The sequence below is a fragment of the Podarcis erhardii genome, assembly GCF_964252035.2.
Source record: "Podarcis erhardii genome assembly, chromosome: 6".
Classification (NCBI taxonomy): Eukaryota; Metazoa; Chordata; class Lepidosauria; order Squamata; family Lacertidae; genus Podarcis; species Podarcis erhardii.
The window spans coordinates 6450906-6474721 of NC_138510.1; the positions used below are offsets into that span (position 1 = coordinate 6450906).

General features: G+C 46.6%; 1 protein-coding gene and 1 long non-coding RNA gene across 7 annotated transcripts in view; one reads left to right on the forward strand and one right to left on the reverse strand.

Annotated features, from left to right (window-relative positions):
- The window catches only part of UCKL1 (uridine-cytidine kinase 1 like 1), a 53778-nt gene extending 44666 nt beyond the window's left edge, over nucleotides 1-9112 (reverse strand). The window contains 3 exon segments of the mRNA XM_081867769.1: nucleotides 8970-9011; nucleotides 9013-9070; nucleotides 9073-9112. Coding sequence (XP_081723895.1) covers nucleotides 8970-9011; nucleotides 9013-9070; nucleotides 9073-9097 — 125 coding nt within the window. The 5' untranslated portion in view covers nucleotides 9098-9112.
- LOC309345159 lies at nucleotides 428-22712 on the forward strand. Of its 6 annotated transcripts, none has more exons than XR_014158026.1 (3): nucleotides 428-604; nucleotides 6779-6965; nucleotides 22674-22712. It is a non-coding gene; the product is annotated as an uncharacterized lncRNA (long non-coding RNA). The 6 variants fall into 6 exon arrangements; XR_014158027.1 differs by lacking the exon at nucleotides 22674-22712 and adding an exon at nucleotides 15143-15691; XR_014158028.1 differs by lacking the exon at nucleotides 22674-22712 and adding an exon at nucleotides 14062-14083.
- The last annotated feature ends 1104 nt before the right edge of the window (nucleotides 22713-23816 follow it).

A 23816-nucleotide genomic window follows, 5' to 3' on the forward strand; every position in this document is an offset into this window, starting at 1 on the left:
CAGAAAAAGCCCCCGTTCTTCTGCCACAGAGGCTCTTGCAGCTTGTATTTCGAACCCTGCCCTCTGGCCGGCAGCTGAGGGGGCAGAGAGGGACACAAACGGCGTGTTTGGCACCGACGTGGCCATAGCAGCCGGACCGCGGCGCTGCGATGAAGCTCTGCAGGCTACCGTCTCTCTGATATTTATACGATACGAAGCACTTGGCAAAGGTCAGCGAAGCAGGCTCTCTCTCTCTCAGCCATCAATCCCTGTGCGGTTTTGGGAGCAGGGCAGATAAACTTCCTCAAAGAGCTCTTTCGCGGTTGGCAAACACAGGGCAGGCACGCAGCCACCCCTCTCCACCCCCAATGGACCCAGGCCAGCGGGATAAGCCGCTTGGAGCAAAACAGCAGCTCATTGAGCCGGGGACAGGACAGGACAGGTTATTTATAGTTGATCTTTTCCCCTCAGCCGGCCTCTCTCTGCTCCGCCTCCCATTTTCCACCCTGGGCTCACATCCTCTTGCCAATGCACTGATGGCGACAGCAGCACTGCAAAAGCGGGACTTGATAAGAGTTCCCTGCAAATGAAAGCAGAGGGGGGGACCCCTCCCCTTTGCATACAGGTAAGGCGATCCAAACCCTCCCCCTACCCAGTAACTGCGGGGAAAGTTTCTCCCCTTTCCAGGATTATCTGGAAGTCAAAAATGTGGTCTCCAAGCCCAAGGTCAGGCTGAAATATTGAAGAGAAGAGGTGGTTGGGATTGTGTTCCTAAACCTGGGGTTGTTTTAGGGTGACATCCTTTTCGAAACTTGAACTGGCACCTGTGCATTTAACAGCAGCCTACCGGGTGGAAATTGGACCGGTGAAGCTTTTGTCTTCTGGACAAGAGAAGCTTCACCTGTTTGGTTTCCACATGCCAGGCTGCTGTGAAAAGGCAGAGGAGCAGTAGGAGAAAAGATAGAGAGGGGAAGTCTTCTCTCTAGAATGGAAGTTCTCCCAGCTGTGGGGCACGATCCTATCCCGGTCATGGGACTGTAGGATTTGAAATAATAATAATAATAATAATAATAATAATAATAATAATAATAATAATAATTTTATTTATATCCCACCCTCTCCAGCCAAAGCCAGGCTCAGAGCGGCTAACAACAATAAAAGTAACACAGCATTCTAAAACCAATTCATTCTAAAATCAATTCAAAATCAAATTAATGGCAACCATTGGGCTAGACTTCTGTGAGGATTACCAAAGGAGGGAGTCAGACTGTGCCCTGGCCAAAGGCCTGGTGGAACAGCTCTGTCTTGCAGGCCCTGCAGAAAGATGTCAACTCCCGCAGGGCCCTAGTCTCTTGTGACAGAGCCTTCCACCAGATCGGGGCCACAGCCGAAAAGGCCCTGGCTCTGGTTGAGGCCAGCCTAACCTCCCTGTGGCCTGGGACCTCCAAGATGTTTTTATTTGCAGACCGTAAGGTCCTCCATGGGACATACCAGGAGAGGCGGTCCTGTAGGTACAAGGGTCCTAGGCCGCATAGGGCTTTAAAGGTTAAAACCAGCACCTTAAACCTGATCCTGTACTCTGCTGGGAGCCAGTGCAGCTGGTATAGCACCAGGTGAATGTGATCCCACAATGAGGACCCCGTAAGGAGTCTCACCGCGGCATTCTGCACCTGCTGGAGTTTCTGGATCAGTCTCAAGGGCAGCCCCACATAGAGTGAGTGGAGCTTTCACTACACTGGTACAAGAAAATCACCCATGGTTTCCAGCGATGACAGGGGGCGTGCCGGCCACTTTTGCTGCCATTTTCTGGTTGTGGGTTTCCAGGGTCAACCTGTCAAGCAGCCATTGCTGGCTCTCTTCTCCATGAATTTGCAGTCCCACCACATGGGCATGGAAGCAGCGTCTGTCTCCTCCTCAGACATAATCGGTGTATAGGACAGCTCTGCCTATTACATTAAGGACAGGTCATGTGTTTGGGTTTCAAAGTTGCACAGGGAGTACCAAGGGAAACAAAAGCAGTCACGAACTTCCCTCCCCACTTCTTATCTGGTTGCTCAGGTTTTGCAAAGCTGGCCAACCGTCTTGCAAAGTGCTCCCCCTTGCCTTTGATCTAGGAAACTCTACACCTGGAAAGCTCCTGGTAGGAGTTCCCTGGGCTCCATAACGAGTTACTACAGTGGTACCTCTGGTTGCAAACGGGATCCATTCCAGAGCCCCACTCACAACATGAGCAGAACGCAACCCGCGTCTGCGCGTGCGTGGGTCGCGATTCGCCGCTTCTGTGCATGACATCATTTTGTGCCTCTGTGTATACGCTTCAGGTTACAGACTCCACTAACCCAGAAATATTACCTCGGGTTAAGAACTTTGCTTCAGGATGAGAACAGAAATCGTGCGGCAGCAGCAGGAGGCCCATTAGCTAAAGTGGTGCTTCAGGTTAAGAACAGTTTTAGGTTAAGTACGGACCTCCAGAACAAATTAAGTTCTTAACCCAAGGCACCACTGTACATAATAATAATAATAATAATAATAATAATAATAATAATAATAATAGTTGGAATCTCCTTTCTTGTGACTTGAAGCCATTGGTTTGAGTCCTAGCCTCTGGAGCAGGAGAAAACAAGCTGCCTCCGGCCTTCCATGTGAAAGCTCTTGAGATATTTGAAGATGGATACATGCAAAACACACAGGGCCAACCAACCCACTTATAGAGACAGCTTGAGAGCCAGGGGTATTACACAGAATACAGAAGGGGAGCTCAGCGCCAGCAACCTTTCCAAACCTGCCAGAGGGGAGCAACGAGAGCAACACGTGGCACCCTGACAGGAGAGATTAAAAGGGATCACCTCACCAGGCTGGCATCGGACAGCCACCTTGCCCACCCCAGCACTCAGACGTGGAGGGCAATTAGGGAAAAGAAAGAGGGAGCCCCTCCCCACTCTGCTTGTGGTCTTGGTGCCGGCTTGAAAACCCAAACTTCTGGCTGGATGCCGAAGGAAGTGGCTCTGCAGTTGGAGAGTGCTTTCTAAACAAATTGTCCTGCTTCTCTGATGAGCAGAAGGGTGAGATTATGACGGTGGTATTCCCAGACCAAGGACAAAGATTGTACACCTTCTGAACATTAACACGCGAGCATCCCTTTTCGAGTGCGCACTCATTTGCTGCAACATGCAAACACTCTTCGCAGCCGCATTTCACTTCAGGGTCTGCTCCAGCAGCTGCAGGAGAAGGGGAGTTGGCTGTCCGTCAGAAATTGCAGGACTCCCAACTTCCATCAGCCCCAACCAGCAGGATAAATAAGGCAGGGGGGTAAGAGGGGGTTGGAATCCAAAGGCTAGCCATCCCTTGTTCACAGTGTGTTGATACTGCCCATGGCCACAGACAAAGAGCTCCTCCACTCTGTTGTTTCATGAGAATAGTCCTCTTCCTGCACCTCCTCCATTAATTCTCCAGTGTCCGTATGATGTTCTTCTCCAGATCACTGCCTTCCCACACTTTCTCCTCCTTCGATCCAGATTTTCACACAAGCCTCCTTTTCGGAGCGTCTACCCAGACATCGAATCAGTAGCCTGGCCTCCACTGAGAGCTACCCGAGGGACCTTCCAGCTTTGTCTTCTCGTAACCACTGGAGAGGACTGGGAAGTGACTAGGGCCCAAGAGCCAGAAAGCAGAGTTGTCGCTATGGTCCCTTGGTTTGTGTATACTATGGAGCAGTAATAATAAATTATTGTACCCATAACAGCTACGGGTGGCTACTAGCCATGAGGGATATGCTCTGCTGCCACAAACAGACTTTGATCATCTTTAGTAATACGGTGCCCAGAGCGAGGCCAAAATTTGGTGCCCCCAAATGAATCTTCTCAATTATGGGTGCAGTGGTGCCTCTGGTTGCAAATGGGATCCATTCTGGAGGCCTGCTCACAACCTGAGAAGAACGCAACCCATGTCTGCGCATCTGCACGTGCGCGGGTCGCAATTCGCTGTGTCTGCGCATGCATGCGATGTCATTTTGCAAGCGCAAGCAGTGAAACCTGGAAGTAACCCTTTTCGGTACATCTGGGTCGCCGCGGGAAGCAACCTGAAAACGCGCAACCTGAAGCAAACGTAACTTGGGTTGACACCTGGCTTGAGAGCAGTACATGTGAAAAGGATCTAGGAGTTTTGGTTGACCACAAACTTGACATGAGCCAACAGTGTGACGCGGCAGCTAAAAAAGCCAATGCAATTCTGGGCTGCTTCAATAGGAGTATAGCATCTAGATCAAGGGAAGTAATAGTGCCACTGTATTCTGCTCTGGTCAGACCTCACCTGGAGTACTGTGTCCAGTCCTGGGCACCACAGTTCAAGAAGGACACTGACAAACTGGAACGTGTCCAGAGGAGGGCAACCAAAATGGTCAAAGGCCTGGAAACGATGCCTTATGAGGAACGGCTAAGGGAGCTGGGCATGTTTAGCCTGGAGAAGAGGAGGTTAAGGGGTGAGATGATAGCCATGTTCAAATATATAAAAGGATGTCACATAGAGGAGGGAGAAAGGTTCTTTTCTGCTGCTCCAGAGAAGCGGACACGGAGCAATGGCTCCAAACTACAAGAAAGAAGATTCCACCTAAACATTAGGAAGAACTTCCTGGCAGTAAGAGCTGTTCGACAGTGGAATTTGCTGCCAAGGAGTGTCGTGGAGTCTCCTTCTTTGGAGGTCTTTAAGCAGAGGCTTGACAACCATATGTCAGGAGTGCTCTGATGGTGTTTCCTGCTTGGCAGGGGGTTGGACTCGATGGCCCTTGTGGTCTCTTCCAACTCTATGATTCTATGATTCTATGAAATTGAGGTATGACTGTATTCTCAATTTTGCCTAATAATAATAATAATAATAATAATGCGTTCATACCCTGCCAATCTGGCTGGGTGGCCCCAGCCACCGTAAGCGGCTTCCAACACATATAAAAACATAACAAAAGGTCAAATGTCAAAAACTTCCCTATACAGGGCTGCCTTCAGACTGCACCACCCTAAATCTGAAGCTGAGCGCTACAGTTCTGAATACTAGTTGATGGGAATCACAGGAGGGGAAAGTGGTTTTGTGTTCAAATCCTGCTTCTGGTTGGCCACTGTGGGAACAGGATGCTGCGCTAGGCGGGCCATTGGCCTGATCCAGCAGACACTTATCATAATAAATAGCCCACAGTTTGCTACCGTCTGGTGTCCTCCATCAACAGCAGCCTAAGCTGGCCGCCTCACTCTGCCTAATGGTCCCCCACTCCTGGCACCCCTGTTTTTAAAGGGTGGTGTCAGGGGACTGCCATCGGAACAGGGAAGGGAAGCTGAGGGGCAGTTGGGTTACAGGGAACCTCCAAAAATCTTGAGAAGTAGTTCCTCTTCCTGTGGTGGAGAAAGCCCCAGCTCCAGTGGGGGAGAGGGGAAGGGACCAGAGGATGCTGCTGGGAGCCTCAGCACCGCTCCTGGTCACCCACCCTGCGCAGAAGTGTAAAATGCAAAGAAGGAAGGAAAAGGCTGGGGGTGACTAAGGTATTATGTTGTGGGAGGACCCAGAAACGATCAATCCCGGATTCTGCTAGCGATTGAGGCAGACATGAACTTTGGGGTTCTGCACTGTAAATAGTTTGTACCAAAATAAAAACCTGTAAAAGACAGGTCGGAGCCCTGACTGGTTACTCACGAGCAACCACCACTGCCATCTGACAGGTGGTGTTTTGGTTTTTTTTAAAATAAATATTTTATTAAGTTTTAGAAGAACAACAAACATAAGAAAAAACAAATACAAATACACAAAAATACAAAGTTGTAAAATACATAAAAAATAAAGAAAAATTAGTCTCAAAAAAGAAAAAAACACATTTCAAAGAAAAAGAAAAACACATAAATCCCTCTTTTTGCTTCTCATCTTTAATTCACTTACTTTCTTGACTTCCTCACATCCCCCTCTTTTGTATCCCTGTTGCTAATTAATTCAGCAAATTCATATCCAATTTATTTGTCTAATTATCCGACCAATCTTATTTTTAACCTCGTTGCTAGAACCCCTTCAGTTCCTTTCAATGCCATTAACTTTCAAAAATTTTACAATATTTCTGTAAGTAAATTTTAAATTTCTTCCCATCTTCTTCCACCAACTCTTCTCCCTGGTCTCGGATTCTGCCAGTCATTTCCGCCATCTCCATATATTCTATTACTTGCATCTGCCATTCTTCCAGAGTGGGTAGGTCTTGTGTCTTCCAATGCTTTGCGATGAGTATTCTTGCTGCTGCTGTTGCATACATAAAAAAATTCCTGTCCTTCTTTAACACCAATTGGCCGACTAAGCCCAGGAGAAAGGCCTCTGGTTTCTTGGGGAAAGTGTACTTAAGTACCTTTTTTAGTTCATTATATATCATCTCCCAGAAAGCCTTAATCCTTGGGCACGTCCACCAAAGGTGAAAGAATGTACCTTCTGTTTCTTTACATTTCCAACATTTATTATCGGGCAAGTGATATATTTTTGCAAGCTTGACTGGGGTCATGTACCACCTGTACATCATCTGACAGGTGGTTTTTAAGCACAATGCTGGGGACCCCTCACAATTTGCCAGGGCAGCTGCAGGGCATCAATGTGAGCGCACCGCAGAGGCGCCTTGCAGCTCGCACTTTGCTCCTAGCAACATCGATCCGCTGGAATATGGAACCAGGCACTGGGGGGCGGGGAAGCACACGCGCATTTCACCTGCAAAATAACCACCAACCGGCTCCCTCAGAGAGGCAGAATAATGCTGCGGCGGCAATTAACAAGTGTGCTTTGTTCCCAGAGTGACGCTGACATGAGCAAGCGACGACAACAACAGGAGGGAGGGAGGAATAAGGCAGGAATCCATGACGCTCGGTGGTAGCTGTTATTCATGCGCAAGGAGTTTGCTTCTGCTGCATTTGAACATCGGAATCTCTAGAGGGACACAGAGGGGACTTTGGGCACCTCGGCTGCACCAATATTTACAGGTAATTTGTGTGAGGTGCCTTTGTCCCTGTTGCTGCCCCTACTTCCCTCTGGTAGCCGGGTGGGAGAGCTGAGGGGCGGGGAATTCACACCTGACAAGCAATACACCCCCTTGGTTTCAGATAGTACACGGGCAGACGAGTCCAAAAAGCCCAGGACACAAATTTTCATGCCCTCTGGCAACCATGGTGGCTCATTTCTCATAAGTAATATATTTGGCATTAACTCTGAAAGGGTATATTCGATTCTGTCCAAACTAAGCCTCCTACAGCAAAATATACATCAGAACCGAGAATATGCTGAACGACCTGTTCTCCAAATTAACAGGGAAATTTGGTCAAGATTCAGGAGACACCAGCAAGGTTGCCGAAAATTGTTGTCTCCACTGCCAAAGGAGAAAGCAAGGGGATGAACTCTGGTATCAGATGCAAGCTCAGTGGAAACCCATAAGCCAAATACACAGTGAAAAAAATAGCTATTCATCAGAGAGTTGGAAGGTATGGCGTTCACTAGGGCGAAGTAAAGTGATATCTTTAAAAATACTGTTATTTTTCCATCTTGAAAACAGGGATGGGAAGAAACAACAGAAACACAAGCAAACACACACACAAATCCATAGACAAGCAGGATCTGCAACAAAATGTTGCAGTATGGAGTGTTTCTGTTCCTCCAGGATACTCCATTCCATTCCCCCTCCTCCTCAGTTTTCCGTTCCGTCTCAACCACAATCTGTCAGCATTCTGCAATAAGTAAGCATGCCCAGTTCCTCATTTGGTTGTATTGCCCTTCCCCCACCAACTCCTGACTTTTTTTTCTATTGCAAACTTTGGGATCCCCCAAGTTTGCAGATACCTCTCTCTTACGTGTGTGTGGGGCTATTCTGACTACACAAGCAATGGCACTCACAGCTTGAACATCAGAATTAGAGGGAACAATCATTCTCCCCACCCTCTGAGATTTAATCCGGAATAACATCCAAACCCCTTTACCATGCACCTGTTATCATCACTACAGCGCAGAATAGTCTTTCGGCTCAAATGATGCATCAAAACCCACCTTTCATCTCCCCAGATAGCTCATAGGTCCAGTAAGGGGCAAGTTAAGAACCTTCCCACCTGCTTCCGATTGACCAAAGGATGCATGTTTTATTAAGAGCACGTTCTCCCGCGGAAACACGTTTTGCTCCCTAGTTACCATTAAGGGGGTGGGGCAGTGAATCAGTTCACAAAGGAAAGAACCAGCCCAAGTGAATGAAAGGCACCCCCCAAAAAAAAATCCCAGTTGTACGCACACCCCCACATTGCACCCTCCCAATATCTGCGAAACAGCCAGTTCTCTAATGCCCTGCTCCTGAAATCTCCAAAAACAAGTGTTTTGTTTTGCAATCCAGAAAGCGGATCTCCCCTCTCCTCTCTTCGCCACCCCCTCCTCTGTTTCCTAAGCCTTCTAAAAACTCGTCCATCCTGCATCCGAGAGTTAATTTACATCCGGAAGGGGGGGGGGACAGGACAAAAGCACTCACCTGCCTTCAGGTCCGAGGGCCCAGCAGCCAGAGATCCTGACCCCCGAATATACAGGGGATCTGTTCATCTCCCCCTAGCCAGAGAAGGGTCTGGGGTGACTGTGGAAGTGGCAGAAAGGCTTCAGGTGTTTTTGACTCTGGGAGAGCTGGCTTGTGGAGTGTGTGTGTGTGTGTGTGTGTGTGTGAGTCTCATCGCAGCCTCAAAGACTTCAGAGTCCCTAGGAAGTTGACTACATGCATTCTGGCCTTTACAGTGAAACGAAACGTGGGTCTCGCCACTCTGATCACAAGAGGAGGAAAGGGGGTAAAATACCACGCGGTGGCTTGGGAGAACCTACAAACTGGTAGTGTTCAAGGAGACCCGAAAAAGTCTGGTGTGGTGTCAACAGCGAGAGAAGGAGGGAAAAGAGAGCCCTGCCCGGGGAACGAGAGAGTAGCCAACACGCATAAGAGGATAGCTTAACCTAGAGATTATGTTCATTACCTGATATTAATAGCACTGACTTTGTAAAGAGAGGAGGAGTCGCACGGCACAGCCTCCGAAGCAGCCCCTCTGCTCCAGAGGCACCAAAACATGGCTGGCGTAAGGCCACAGGCAGCCGCTCCTGACATTTGGAGCGTGTCCGGGGCCTGGCGGAGAAGGGCAATGCACAAGAGAGGTGGGCATGGGAAGAGGGGGCAGAGGAAGGCTTTTCTTCCCTCCTTGGCATGAGAACGCCGGTGGAGCTGAATGCCGGAAGATCCGGGACATATAAAAGAAAGAGCATGAACTGTGGAACTCACTGCCACAGGACACAGGGGTGGTCAACAAATCAGATCGCTTTAAAATAGGATGAGACAGCAATGCTTATGAGTCGGAGGCAGCAATGCTTATGAGTACCAGCTGCTGGAAGCCACAGGAGGGGGGAACGCTCTTGGGTTCGAATCCTGCTTGTGGGTTTCCCACAGGCATCTGGTTGGGTCACCGTGAGAACATGATGCTGGACTAGATGGGCCAAGCTGGCTGGGGCTGATGGGAGTTGTAGTCCAAGGCACCTGGAAGGCGCCAGGGTGGGGGAAGCCACCGTAGTCCTACACTCCCAGATCCCAGGTGCTAATCTCAGCTTGTAATTATCTTGATGCAAAGCAAATAATTAGTGCAGGAGCAGCTAATCTGCCCTCCTCCAGATTTTGCGGGACTAGAACTCCCATCATCCATGAACATTGGCTGGCTGGCGGAGATGTGAGTTTTGGTTCTCTCTGTTTCTCAAAGCTCTCCATGCAATAATTTAAAAAAAACCATGAAAATTAGTCTGCATTTTAGTGTGAATTTCTCCTAACAAGCATGCTTTTACAGTGGTACCTTGGAAGTCGAACGGAAGTCGAATGGAACGGAAGTCAAATGGAAGTTTGTTCGACTTCCAAAACATTAGGAAACCAAGGTGTGGCTTCCGATTGGCTGCAGGAAGCTCCTGCAGCCAATCAGAAGCTGCAGAAGCCCCGTCGGACGTTCAGGTTCCAAAGAATGTTCACAAACCGGAACAATCACTTTCGTGTTTGCGGCGTTCGGGATGCAAAACGTTCATCTTGCAAGTTGTTCGAGATCCAAGGTACGACTGTAAATGCAGTTTATCATGCACATTTCCAGAAGCAATTTTTCCTTCTACAACATATTGCAATATGTTATTTTCCCTGATATTCTCTCTCTCTCACACACACTTCCTCCTAACGGATGTGCTTTTGCAAACATTGCTTGGTTGGAATTTTGCATTGCAAAATTCGGGTAATTTCAAAGCTGGAAGGATAACTGTTTTGGAGAGTGCAAAGCTGATAAGTCCACCTTCAAATGTGCCTTGAGTCGAATTTCTCCTCCATGCTTAGCCTCAGGTTAAGCTACCCCAGCCTTGGATGTTCCCCCTTGGGGTGGTTGCATAAGCCCCAACGTAGGCTGTCCATCTGGGCCAGCAAGACGTCTAAGAATAAACTCCCCTCATCGCCACCCGGTGCAGGTTCCTCACTCTGCACTCTCAGCAAATTGACTGGCTGCTTGCCCTCTCGGATAAGTTACAGCCATCACATGCCCCGGGGTCTGTTGTGGGAAACGAAACCCATCAGATACAAAGGGTGGATCTGCCTGAGAGGATGGGAATGCATTGCGGTAAAGAGACAGAACGGCAAAAGGGGATTCCCGCAAGCTTTCCCCTAACTGTTGGTACCATCCCACCATTGGCACATTCAACTGGAGATACATTTTGAGAGCCCTGACAAATCGGGGTTCCAGTTCTACAGAAAGTCTTTTGCACACAGAGTAGATATGCCCACAGATTCTGTTCCAAATAAATAAATGCAGATTAGCAACAAACCTAGACAGCATCTTAAAAAGCAGAGACATCACCTAGCCAACAAAGGTCCGTATAGCTAAAGCTATGGTTTTCCCAGCAGTGATGTATGGAAGCGAGAGCTGGACCATAAAGAAGACTGATCGCCAAAGAATGGATGCTTTTGAATTCTGGTGCTGGAGGAGACTCTTGAGAGTCCCATGGACTGCAAGAAGATCAAACCGATCCATTCTTAAGGAAATCAGCCCTGAGTGCTCACTGGAAGGACAGATCCTGAAGCTGAGGCTCCAAGACTTTGGCCACCTCATGAGAAGAGAAGACTCCCTGGAAAAGACCCTGATGTTGGGAAAGATGGAGGGCACAAGGAGAAGGGGACGACAGAGGACAAGATGGTTGGATAGTGTTCTCGAAGCTACCAGCACGAGTTTGACCAAACTGCGGGAGGCAGTGGAAGACAGGAGTGCCTGGCGTGCTCTGGTCCAGGGGGTCACGAAGAGGCGGACACGACTAAACGACTAGACAACAACAACAAGCAGCAAAGTGGTGATCCTGTTCCATTTTTAACAAAAAAATGCTGCATTTTTAATGTTGGCTTATTTTCATCCCTCAGAAGTTAATAAATTTTTCCTGCCATCTACAAAATAAAAAGAAAGTTGTAACTATCTCCACCATGGAGTCATGGTCTGATATTGTTGATAGCCTGTTGTGCAGCTTAAAAAGCTAGTTGTTTGGAAAACTGAAGCCATGCTTCACCTATTATATCAGTAGACTTCTCCCTGGTGCCAATTGGGTGCTGAGAAGGAGCAGGCCCCTTTGAGGATGCCTGTCAGAGCCCTGGCTGTCCAAGCAAACCGAGCTGCCGAAAACGGGGACTAAGGAAAAGCTGACCAGGTTGTTGCATGGCAAATCTGCTTGTCTCACTAGTACCATTAACTACTTATGAGTTGGGTTGAAGAAAGAGTTCAAAATTTATTTACTGCAGTAAATAGGTTCAGCGCAGTCACTTCCACAAAGGCTGAACGGGCGTGTGTTACACACACACACACACACACACACACACACCAGACCTTTTATAGGGTTTCTTCTTTGGCAATCCCTCGTAGCCGAGTAAGATTGTCTTCCATAAACACGGTTTTAACAACGAGTCCGTAAGTGACTGTGGAGGCCAATTCTGGATCCACACGTCCTTCCACAGTGGGGACATTGGTTTCTGGGTGGGAGTTGATCACGGTGAGGGTTTGCCAAGCGTGCCTTCCTCTTAGCACGTTTCTCTCATGTGTCCTGAGTTCGAGTGTCTTCAAAGCCTATGACACCTTTGGTAAAGGCTGTTCTCCAATTGGAGCACTCGCAGGCCAGTGTTTCCCAATTGTCAGTGTTTATACTACATTTTTTTAGATGTGCCTTGAGAGAGTCTTTAAACCTCTTTTGTGGACCACCAGCATTACACTTTCCATTTTTAAGTTTGGAATAGAGTAGCTGCTTTGGAAGGCGATTATCAGGCATCCGCACAACATGACCAGTCCAATCATTGCTTCAACACCAGTGATCTTTGCTTCTTCCAGTACACTAACATTATTTTGCCTGTCTTCCCAAGTGATGGGTTTGCAGACAAAGAATTCATATAAAATCCAATCAAAACGCTGCAAACATTAGCAGAGGATAGTTGGCAAAAACTCATTGGATACAACTTTCTGGGTGTCCAGCCTGCACCTGAAGTGTGTCCAGCTCTTCTAGGGCCCATCACTTCTAAACTTTTGAAGCCTACATAGATACAAGCCTACATACTAAAGAAGGGAGAATTGTAGTCTGAGATTTATGTTCACCTAGATAACAAGCCTACATAAGGGGAGTCGTACTTGGTAAGCTGGCACAGCCAAACTCCCATAATTTTACTCTTCAGAAGTTCCCTCCCCAAATGCCTTATCTTTGGTATTTCCAGCAACCAAGCAGCAACTAGGCTATGCGTCTTTTATGAACAAATGGAAACTATTATGAACCAATGATTTTAACAGAATGCTAATATCTCATTCAGTTGGGGCTTTTTATAGGTTTCTCATACAAAACATATTTTGGGGGCCCTTGGGGTGTCCCCCAAGTTCAATGCCAGGAAGCAGCAGCAAGTGTGCTAGCAGTGATGTCTCACACTATTGTCTCATCCTTTCCTGTACTCTTCCTCTTCCTAAGCAATACATCAACGACATCAGACTTTGCCAACCTGATGACCTCCAGACATTTTGGAGGACAACTCCCATCAGCTGTGCTGGCTGGGGATGATGGGAGTTGTAGTCCAAACATCTGGTTGGCGAGACCTGAACTAAGCGGCCTGTAATTACCAGTGCTGAAGCAGCGTTCCCTTTTGGGACAGCTGTCAATCTCCTTTCCTCGTTTCGTCCATCCATGGCCTGGAACTGGAGACAGCCTACTTTGAAACCCAGTTTTTGGATTTTTGAACAAATGTGCAACTGTTTTGAACTTTACTGCGTCATGTTCCCTGGTGGCTCATGCAAACTGCTATTCTGAATAACGCCTTTGATTGGCAGGGCAGGGCAGGGGGCCCTTGGGTGAGTTTATGGAACCAAGGCAGCAGTACCTAAAAAAGTTTGGAAATTCAATTGCTCAAATACTTGATGTCGTCTGGTCTGTCTACTGATTGACCAACCTCACATGACTAGGCCAACTAATGTGGAGAAGTACACAATTGTGCAATTCACACCCGTGATGAGCTACAAAGATGATGAGCTATGCAAGAAACACAATCTATGGGGGGAGGGATATTAACACATATTAACACATCTTTTGCTAAATCAACCCAGAACTCTAGGGAAGAGCTGTAAAGTAAAGGTAAAGGGACCCCTGACCATTAGGTCCAGTCGTGACCGACTCTGGGGTTGCGGAACTCATCTCGCTTTACTGGCCGAGGGAGCCAGCGTACAGCTTCCGGGTCATGTGGCCAGCATGACTAAGCCGCTTCTGGCGAACCAGAGCAGCACACGGAAACGCCATTTACCTTCCCGCCGGAGCGGTACCTATTTATCTACTTGCACTTTGACATGCTTTCGAACTGCTAGGTTGGCAGGAGCAGGGATCAAGCAACAGGAGCTCACCCCGTCGCGGGGATTCGAACCGCCGACCTTCTGATCGGCAAGTCCTAGGCTCTGTAGTTTAACCCACAGTGCCACCCGCGTCTGTGGCTATAAGGTGACTACGTTATTTAATGTAATTCAGATTTTTTTCCCTGCTGTCTTTGTAGCACTGAAGTGACTCCCCTAGGGCGCAATCCTGGGCAGTGTGTCCAGAGGTCCTGGTCTGTCCAGACGACAAGACTCCCAGCCACTCTGGGTGGCTCCCAACAGAATATTAAAAACACGACTAAACATCAAACATTAAAAACTTCCCTAAACAGGGCTGCCTTCAAATTTCTTCTAAAAGTCAGATAGTTGTTTATTTCCTTGACATCTGATGGGAGGGCATCCCACATGGTGGGTGCCACTACCGAGAAGGCCCTCTGCCTGGTGAAGACAATGTTATTCTCCTAATGCTGCTAATTTTGATTGCTACCATTATTAATACTTATAAACAGGTAGCTCATAAAAATATTAAGTCTATGTACAATGAAATCGCTCAAACATCATAAAACTATTAAAACACAGAACAAGCAACTAACACTACATAGAGTCATAGACTCCAACACGGGGCTCGGACTCACAGCCCTGAGATGAAGAGCCTCGTGCTCTGCCTGGTGAAGACAATGTTATTCTCCTAATGCTGTTAATTTTGATTGCTACCATTATTAATACTTATAAACAGGTAGCTCATAAAAATATTAAGTCTATGTACAATGAAATCGCTCAAACATCATAAAACTATTAAAACACAGAACAAGCAACTAACACTACATAGTGTCATAGACTCCAACACGGGGCTCGGACTCACAGCCCTGAGATGAAGAGCCTCGTGCTCTGCCAACTGAGCTGAATCGTATCAATTCTTCAATAACACTTGGCAAAAGAAACACATTTTCAGCTGAAAATGAAATATCAGGGCTGTGGGTGTCTGGCAGACTTCCTTAGGAGCAGTGTTGCAAATTTCTGGTGCGGCTGTGCTAAATGCAAGGTCACACTCTCGATGTCCCTTTGCTGATAAAGGTTCTCTGTCGGGGACGGCAAGACCAGTTCTATCCTGAAACCAGACCGAAATGGGTCAAGATAACCTGTATCTTCCAAGCGTGTCTCTATCATTGTGCTGCGACTACTTTCTTGATCGCCTTGTACTCAAAAGGAATGTTGGCAACTGGGCAATCAACAGTCGCCCCAGTTTCATCCAAAGTTGTGTTCTTTAGGAGCGGTCACGCAACAGCCTCCTTTAAAGCCAGAGGCAATCGCTCCTCCTCACCACGAGACATTTACCTGAAACAGCACAGTCAAAATTCCCAGGTGAGGTTTCCTAAGCCAAGAAGTGCTGTTGATTGCATCAGTATTTTGCAGGGAGAGATTGCATGCCAAATCCTCAAAACATAAAAGGTGACTGCCATCCAATTAATGAAACAAGAGGAGCAGATGAAACGCCGAGCCAAAGATGCCACTCTGAATTCAAGCTGATGGGGATTGCAAGAGAAGAGAATGCTCTTGTTTTTCTCAGGTCCTTCTTGCAGGCTTTTTAGAGGCAGCTGGTTGGTCACTATAAGAACAGTGGACAATATGGACCACTGGCTGGATCTAGCAGGATGGCTCTTCTGATATTCAGAAGTGCCTTTCTAATAATATAGGTGTTGACCTTTAAAGTCCTAAACGGCCTCGGCCCAGTACACCTGAAGGAGCGTCTCCACCTCCATCGTTCTGCCCGGACACTGAAGTCCAGCTCCGAGGGCCTTCTGGCAGTTCCCTCACTGCAAGAAGCGAGGTTACAGGGAGCCAGGCAGAGGGCCTTCTCAGTAGTGGCACCCTCCCTGTGGAACGCCCTCCCACCAGATGTCAAAGAGATAAACAACTACCTGACATTTAGAAGACACTTGAAGGCAGCCCTGTTCAGGGAAGTTTTTATTGTGTGACATTTTAATGTCTTTTTAACCTTTGTTGGAAGCTGGCCAGAGTGGCTGGGGAAGCCCAGCCAGATGGGCAGGGTACAAATTTATTATTATTATTATTATTATTATTATTATTATTATTATTATTATTATTAACTCCCCCCAAAGCCTGCGCAGAGAGGGTATGTTTTCAGCCAGGAAACAAAGCGATATCACAAAGAGCATTCCATGAAATCAAGGGCATTTGGTTTTATTATGGATTCATGCATGTCTGCTTTCACTGCTGCCGTTTTGTGAGTTGAGAGTTTAACGTTCACGACCTTGGACTGTGACTTTTAGCGGCCTTGAAAGTTTTTGCCAAACAACAAGATACAAAACAACAACAACAACAAACCCACACTCAATTCCTCTGCCTCCAGATCCATTTCAAAAGCACTCAATACTCAACCACTTTGTTTGTAACGCACTTGCGAGAAATCAATATTGGCATCCCCTGTTTTCTGGAACTCCCAGCCTATTAATATTAACCTCCTTTGTACTGTTTTCAGGGCCAGCTAAAAAGTGCTTTTTGAGCCTACTGAGACTTGTGCATTTTTTATGGTGCACATTTGTCTTTAAAAATATAGGATTTTTCCCTATACTGTGATACATTTTATTACGGCCAGGTGTTTTCAAAACGTGTTTTGATCTCAGCAGTATTTGCTTGTGACTATCTTACATCTTTTAAGTGAACCGTTGAGGGAATGATATTATTTTGACAAAGTGATATATAAATCTTGCTAAATAAAAATCAAATAGATACCAAGACTAATCACTCAGTTCCTTCTTTCCCAGTTAACAAAACCAAAGGATGAGTTGGAAGATTCCACCATATCGCCAAAATCAGAGAAGGCCTCTCTGCCTTGTGAAACCCTTGCCTATGAAGGGCAGAAATTTGCTTGCCCTCAATGGGTGCCCATGGTGGGAAGAGAGAAAAGGGGGAAAATCCCAACTTTCATTTGAACGCCCACCCCCTTAATGGTAGCGTCTAGTGCTCTTCTTCTGTTAAAACATATCTTCTTCTTTGGCGAGTAAGATAGTCTTCCATAAACACGGTTTTAACCTTCAGTCCGCAAGAGACTGTGGAGGCCAATTCTGGAGCCACACGTCTTTCCACGGTGGGGACATTGGTTCCCAGGCAGGAGTTGATCATGGTGTGAATTTGCCAAGCGTGCCTTCCTCTTAGCACGTTTCTCCCTTTCGTCCTGAGTTCAAGCATCTTCAAAACCCATGGCACCTTTGGTAGAGGCTGTTCTCCAATTGGAGCGCTCGCAGGTCAGTGTTTCCCAATTGTCGGTGTTTATACTGCCTTTTGGTTTTTTTTATAGATTTGCCTCGAGAGTCTTTAAACCTCTTTTGCTGACCACCAGCATTACACTTTCCATTTTTAAGTTCGGAATAGAGCAGTTGCTTTGGAAGACGATCATCAGGCACCCGCACAACATGACCAGTCCAACGAAGTTGATGTTGAAGAATCATTGCTTCGACACTGGTGATCTTTGCTTCTTCCAGTACACTGATATTAGTTCACCTGCCTTCCCAAGTGATATGTAAAATTTTTTGGAGACACCATGGATGCAATCTTTCGAGGAGTTGGAGATGGTGTTTATAAGTGGTCCATGTTTCACAAGCATACAGTAAGGTTGGTTGTGCAATAGCTCTGTTCTCCAAATGGAGCGCTCGCAGGCCAGTGTTTCCCAGTTATTTGTGCCTCGGGTTCAGTACTTAATTCGTTCCGGAGGTCCGTTCTTAACCTGAAACTGTTCTTAACCTGAAGCACCACTTTAGCGAATGGGGCCTCCTGCTGCCGCTGCGCCGCCGCTGCACGATTTCTGTTCTCATCCTGAAGCAAAGTTCTTAACCCGAGGTACTATTTCTGGGTTAGCGGAGTCTGTAACCTGAAGCATATGTAACCTGAAGCGTATGTAACCCGAGGTACCACTGTACTGCTTTTTTTTTTTTTTAGTTCTGCCTTGAGAGCATCTTTGAAGCGTTAGAACATTTACACTTGCCCCACAGAACTACCCTCCTTCCTCCTTCCTCAAATCTGCTTGAGTATTAGTGGGCATCCCCAGAGCTGATTGGGGACGCGGCGCGGGGCAGGATTTCATTGAACAAGAGACTTTGCCAAATTTTTTAGCATTTGTAGAACCTGAGATACGAGAGCAAATTCTCCTTTCATTGGGGTCGGGTAGGAAAACTAGCCCACTCTCCCCCTTTTCCCCCTCCCCAGTAAAAAATCTGTGGGTGGCAATGCTACTGTCCCAAATATGCCTAACTCTGAGCTTGCCCCATTTTGTTCAGATGTTTCCACAAAGCTTATGTTGGCTGACCTGTCCTTTATCCAAGAGGCACAACGCGTTCTAGTTTATGCAGGAGAACAGAGGTATGCTTGGGTGTGACCTACAGATGCAACGAATGAGTGTAACATCTTGGCCTCACTTTTCCATATCTAAAAAATGGGAACACCGATTCCAAATCGCACAAAGCATGTGGGAAGTAACTGCGTGGGGCAGCTTGATATGTGGATCAAATGACATTCACCATAATGTATAGGACAACTACAAATACTTGTTCGAAATGTAAAGAAAAAGAAGGCAATTTTTATCATACGTGGTGGACTTGTAAGGTAAGAAAAGCTTTCTGGGAGATGATATATAATGAAAGGAAGAAAATGTTTAAAATAACTTTTGTTAAGAAACCAAAATTCTTTGTTAAGAAACCAAATCAACAAAAAATAACTTTTGTTAATTTCTTTTCTATTAGGAATTACAGGTACAGTGGACGCTCGGGTTGCGAACGTGATCCGTGTGGGATGCCCATTCACAACCCACAGTGTCCACAACCCGCAGCGGCATGTCTGCACCTGCGCGGGTTGCGATTCAGTGCTTCTGCGCATGCGCAAAGCGCGATTCAGTGCTTCTGCGCATGCGCAACCGCCGAAACCCAGAAGTAACCCATTCTGGTACTTCCGGGTTTTGGTGGTCCGCAACCCAAAAAAACACAACCTGAAGTGACTGTATCCCGAGTAATGACTGTACTGATATCTTAAAGGAACAGAGGAGACTTTTTATGTATGGAACAACAGCTGTCCGGACATTACTAGCCCAGAGATGGAAAGAAGACAAAGTCCCTACCAGAGAGGAGAGGCAAACCAAGCTGATAGACTATGCCGAGATGGCAAAACTGACTGGAAAACTTGGGAACCAAGACGATGAAAACTTTATAAAAGAATGGGGAAAATTTATAAGTTACTTAGGAGACCACTGTAAGCAGATGGAAACATTAGCAGGGTTTTGATCTCACTTGTAGTTTAGCAATTACCACGGACAATGTGGTTTGATATAAAAATTGGAGTATGAAAGAATATGCAGTAATAAGTGTTCAAAATGGGACCACCACGGGGTGGATGGGGCGGGGAAGAGTCCGGAGATTTGGAGGAATCTCTTTATATGAATATACTTTTTTATTCTTTGTTTACAACTTTCTGTTGGAAAAACCAATAAAAATGATTTTAAAAAATAATTATGATGTTCACCGTAAGATTAAAAAAAAATCAGCATAGTGTCTACTCACGGGGTTCTACTTTGTTGCACAGAGGTTTTCCCCACATCAGGATCGGAACTGAGCAAGACTGTGTGACGCCGGAACAGGGAGCCTCTGTGGTGTAATGGTTAGTGTCAGACTGGGACCAGGGTTCGAATCCCCCCTCCACCATGAAGCACACTGGGTGACCATTAGGAAGAACTTCCTGACAGTAAGAGCTGTTCAACAGTGGAATTTGCTGCCAAGGAGTGTGGTGGAGTCTCCTTCTTTGGAGGTCTTTAAGCAGAGGCTTGACAACCATATGTCAGGAGTGCTCTGATGGTGTTTCCTGCTTGGCAGGGGGTTGGACTCGATGGCTCTTGTGGTCTCTTCCAACTCTATGATTCTAGGATTCTATGACCTTGGGGCAGTCACCATCTCTCAGCCTGGCCTACCTGACAGGGTTGTTGTTTTGAGGATAAAATGGGAGGGAGAACCACATAACCCCACCTTGAGCACCTTGGAGGAAAAGGTGGTATATTAATAATAATAATAATAATAATAATAATAATAATAATAATAATAATAATAATAATACCCTGCCCATCTGGCTGGATTCTATTAGCAGCGTTTATGGGGGGTTTCTTTTTTTTAAAGCGTGTGAGTGTGGATTTAAATCCTGCTCCCCACATAGTTCGTTTCCTTCATCTTTGCAGCCCCAGGCACCTGTTTCCTGTTTTCTTTTCCTGAGCAGAGATAAGCGTGGTGTTAGTCCCCTAAAAAAAGGTTGATAACTCTGGGGGACCTGGGCGGACGGCGCCGGGCAGATCTTTGCACCCCGGCACCACATATGCTTAAGACGGCCCTGGTACCACTGTACATTTCCCCCAGTGAGAGTTGGTGAATCGTGGCCCTCTCTCCAGTCGAGCTGCAGGGTTTACATCTCCCCCTAGTGGCGCAAGAGCAACCGGGCACCTTCTTCAAAGAAACAAAACAAGGGACGCCAGCCGCCCTGTCTCCAGTAAACACATGCTCAAGCAACTGGGATCCTCACTTGCCACACGCAAAAATGCAGACTCACGGCAGCTTGGCACCAACCGCAAAAGATAAGCAAGGAGTGTTTGCCTAGGCTAATGGTTTGTATTGAAAGCAGCGCCGTCCAAATAAGAGTGGGTGGAAAGGACACTGTCTTGTTGAACAGCACATTAATCTCAGCGAAGGCTCTGGTCCTCATGGAGGGAGTCAAGCTGTGGCTTGAAGCTTGAGTCACAAAGGGTCCGTGAGAGTCATCTAGCCCAACCCTCTGGCCCAGGCAATGCAGGAATCTTTCACCCTTCTTGAACCCGTGCCCCTGAGATTAAGAGAATCTCGTGCTTTTAGACTGAGCTATCTGGGCTGCATCCCGCCTCAGAATGCACATAGAGGCTCGCATGATTAAATTCTCCTTGCTAGAAAAAAATAAAAAAATAAAATACAATTCCCTGCAAAAAGAAACTTAGCATGTCCAGGAGAAGGGCTGAGATGCTAGCTTTCTATGAGGTGGGGAGATGGTGTATGGCCAGTAATGCAAACCCTACCGGCAATATGAAGTGGTACTGTCAGGACACTGGTTTTACTATTTCAATGAGAACTAGGTCTCTGTTTCAGGGATCAACTTATATTTTCTTGGGCATCGCTGCCTTCTCCAGACAGTGCTCTAGAGGCAGGGAGAAAGCCGTTTCACCCCACAAACTGACCACTTCACAGGTTCTGCAATCCATATGAAGCTGGTGCCATCCAGTGGTAGCTTTACATGCAAGATCTCCATGCATGTAGCTATAGATGGGCCATCACATTCAAACACCGAGAGAACAATAATGCAGGGCGTCTGCCTCTCGTTGACGACTTGGAAATATCCCTCCCCCTTTCCGAGCAAACACAGTTGAAAAATTGCGAAGGGCCAAACAAAACTGATCTGTTTACAGGATCTGTCCAGAGGCCTGCCAGCGTCTCTGCTCTCGTTGCCAAAAAGCAAATATTAAAAATAAGCCAGCAGCAGGGAAATGCGATTGCATGCTTTGGTAAGAGAAACAATATCCAGGAACACTTGTTTCCAAAGTCGTTCTTGCAATCACAGAGACTCGGCATGCTTTCTCAGAAGGCCCATAGCATGCAGTGGGTCTTACTTCCAGGGCAGGGTACATGGCTGAATCCAAGCCTAAGATTGCAATAAGGTAACCATGCCAATAATAATAATAATAATAATAATAATAATAATAATAATAATAATAATATTTATTTATTTTTACCCCACCCATCTGTCTGGGTCTCCCCAGCCACTCTGGGTGGCTTCCAACAAAACACTAAAATACAATAACCTATTAAACATTAAAAGCTTTCCTAAACAGGGCTGCCTTTAGGTGTCTTCTAAAAGTTTGGTAGTTATTTTTCTCTTTGACACCTGGTGGGAGGGCGTTCCACAGGGCGGGTGCCACTACCGAGAAGGCCCTCTGCCTGGTTCCCTGTAACTTGGCTTCTCGCAGTGAGGCAACTGCCAGAAGGCCCTCAGCGCTGGACCTCAGCATCCAGGCAGAACGATGGAGGTGGAGATTCTCCTTCAGGTATACTGGACCAAGGCCATTTAGGGCTTTAAAGGTCAGCACTAACACTTTGAATTGTGCTCGAAAACGTACTGGGAGCCAATGTAGGTCTTTCAAGACCGGTGTTATGTGGTCTCGGCGGCTGCTCCCAGTCATTACCTACAATGGGCCTACCTTGAGTAGGGCAAGCATTGGACACAGTCTTTCACTGCCTTTAGAGTAGGCAGCATGGCAATTCAGTGCATAGAACCATCAGTAAATATGTCACACTCCAGTCAATAAGACCAAAATGCAGCCCTCCTAGTCTCAAGTGCCGACAATCTGAATTTCAACAGTGAATGGGAGAGCAGAACTGCAAGAACTGAAACATCTTAAAGGAACTTTCCAGGGAGATCTGCCGGGAGGAAGATCTCCTGCACAACGCCTGCTAAACCAGGGGGATTCATGGGCGGCTGGGCTCCAGCAGACCCCCTGTTTGTTCCAGCATGGCTTGCTTCAGAGAGATGTTCCATATGGACTGGGAACTTGGAGGCTAAGTGGAGCTCCACCCAATCTATCAACGGGCTATTTTTAACTGAACTGCATGGAATTCAGAAATTATCCCTCAAGGAAATGCTTCTGTTTTCAAGGATGTTGCTCCCGCCCCCCCCAGCATTCAAATTGCAGACTATTGTTGCTTAGAAAAATGTGTTTTATCTCCCCAGATAGCAGACCAGCCAGGATTTGGAGCGACGCCTTGAAAATGTATTTACACGAGGAAAAATCTGCTGAAACTAAATTGAAAATTTGAATACAGAAAAGGGAGATGTGAGGAAGTCCAGAAAGAAAGCTGTATGAAATTAAGAATTGAACTTTTTAATTTTGTTTGATCTTTGTTTTCTATTGTTTATTGTTTGTTGTTGTGTTGTTTTGTTTTTTGTGTTATCATAAAATTTGTTGAAACTTTAATAAAAATTATATAAAAAAAAGAAAAAAAGAAAATGTATTTACACGAAAACCATCGGAGATAAGCTTTGGGTTCTTTTTCCTTTTAAAAGCCAAACGTTCTCGAGAAATTGGATTCCTTTCCCGTACAACACATCCTTCTCTTCTTCTGCAGTGGTGCAGCATATACCTTGCCTACCTCGCAGACTTGTTGTCAGGCTAAGACAGGGCTCCAAGCTCTGGAGAAGAAGAGCTGAAGGAATAATAGGTCCGTACTGTAACTTGGCAGGAAGTTAGTCAATGGTTTAGCATTAGCTTCTTGAAAGCATTGACGTTTTAGCCAGTTGCTGGTCTTCCCCTGCCCTCCACACACCTGTGCAGCTGTTCAAAATCTTGCACGAACCCAGATATGGAGGCTAGGGGAGATGTTGAGCCTTCTTATTTCACTTCTGTTTGTGGGGTTATTTATTAAATATAGCACAGCACTGTCACATGCGTGGCAAATCCCTCAGAAATATGATTTTACTTGGTGGCATCTGTAAATACAGTGGTACCTCGGGATGCGAACGGGATCCGTTCCGGAGCCCCGTTCGCATCCTGAACATAACGTAAGATGTGACAGCGCATGTGTGCGTGCACGGATCGTGTTTCACCGCTTCCGCGCATGCGCGTGACGTCATTTTGAGTGTTTGCGCATGCAAGAGGGCAAAACCCAGAAGTAACACGCTCCGTTACTTCCGGGTCGCCGCGGAGCGCAAACCAAAAGTGCTCAACCTGAAGCGTATTTATCCCGAGGTATGACTGTACAAAAAAAGGGGGGGATTGCCTATCTCTTTCATTGCACCATGCAAGTTGTATTTCATTCCCCATTTGTAGATTCATAATTGCATCATTTTCATTCACTCTTGATATTACTTTTTCTT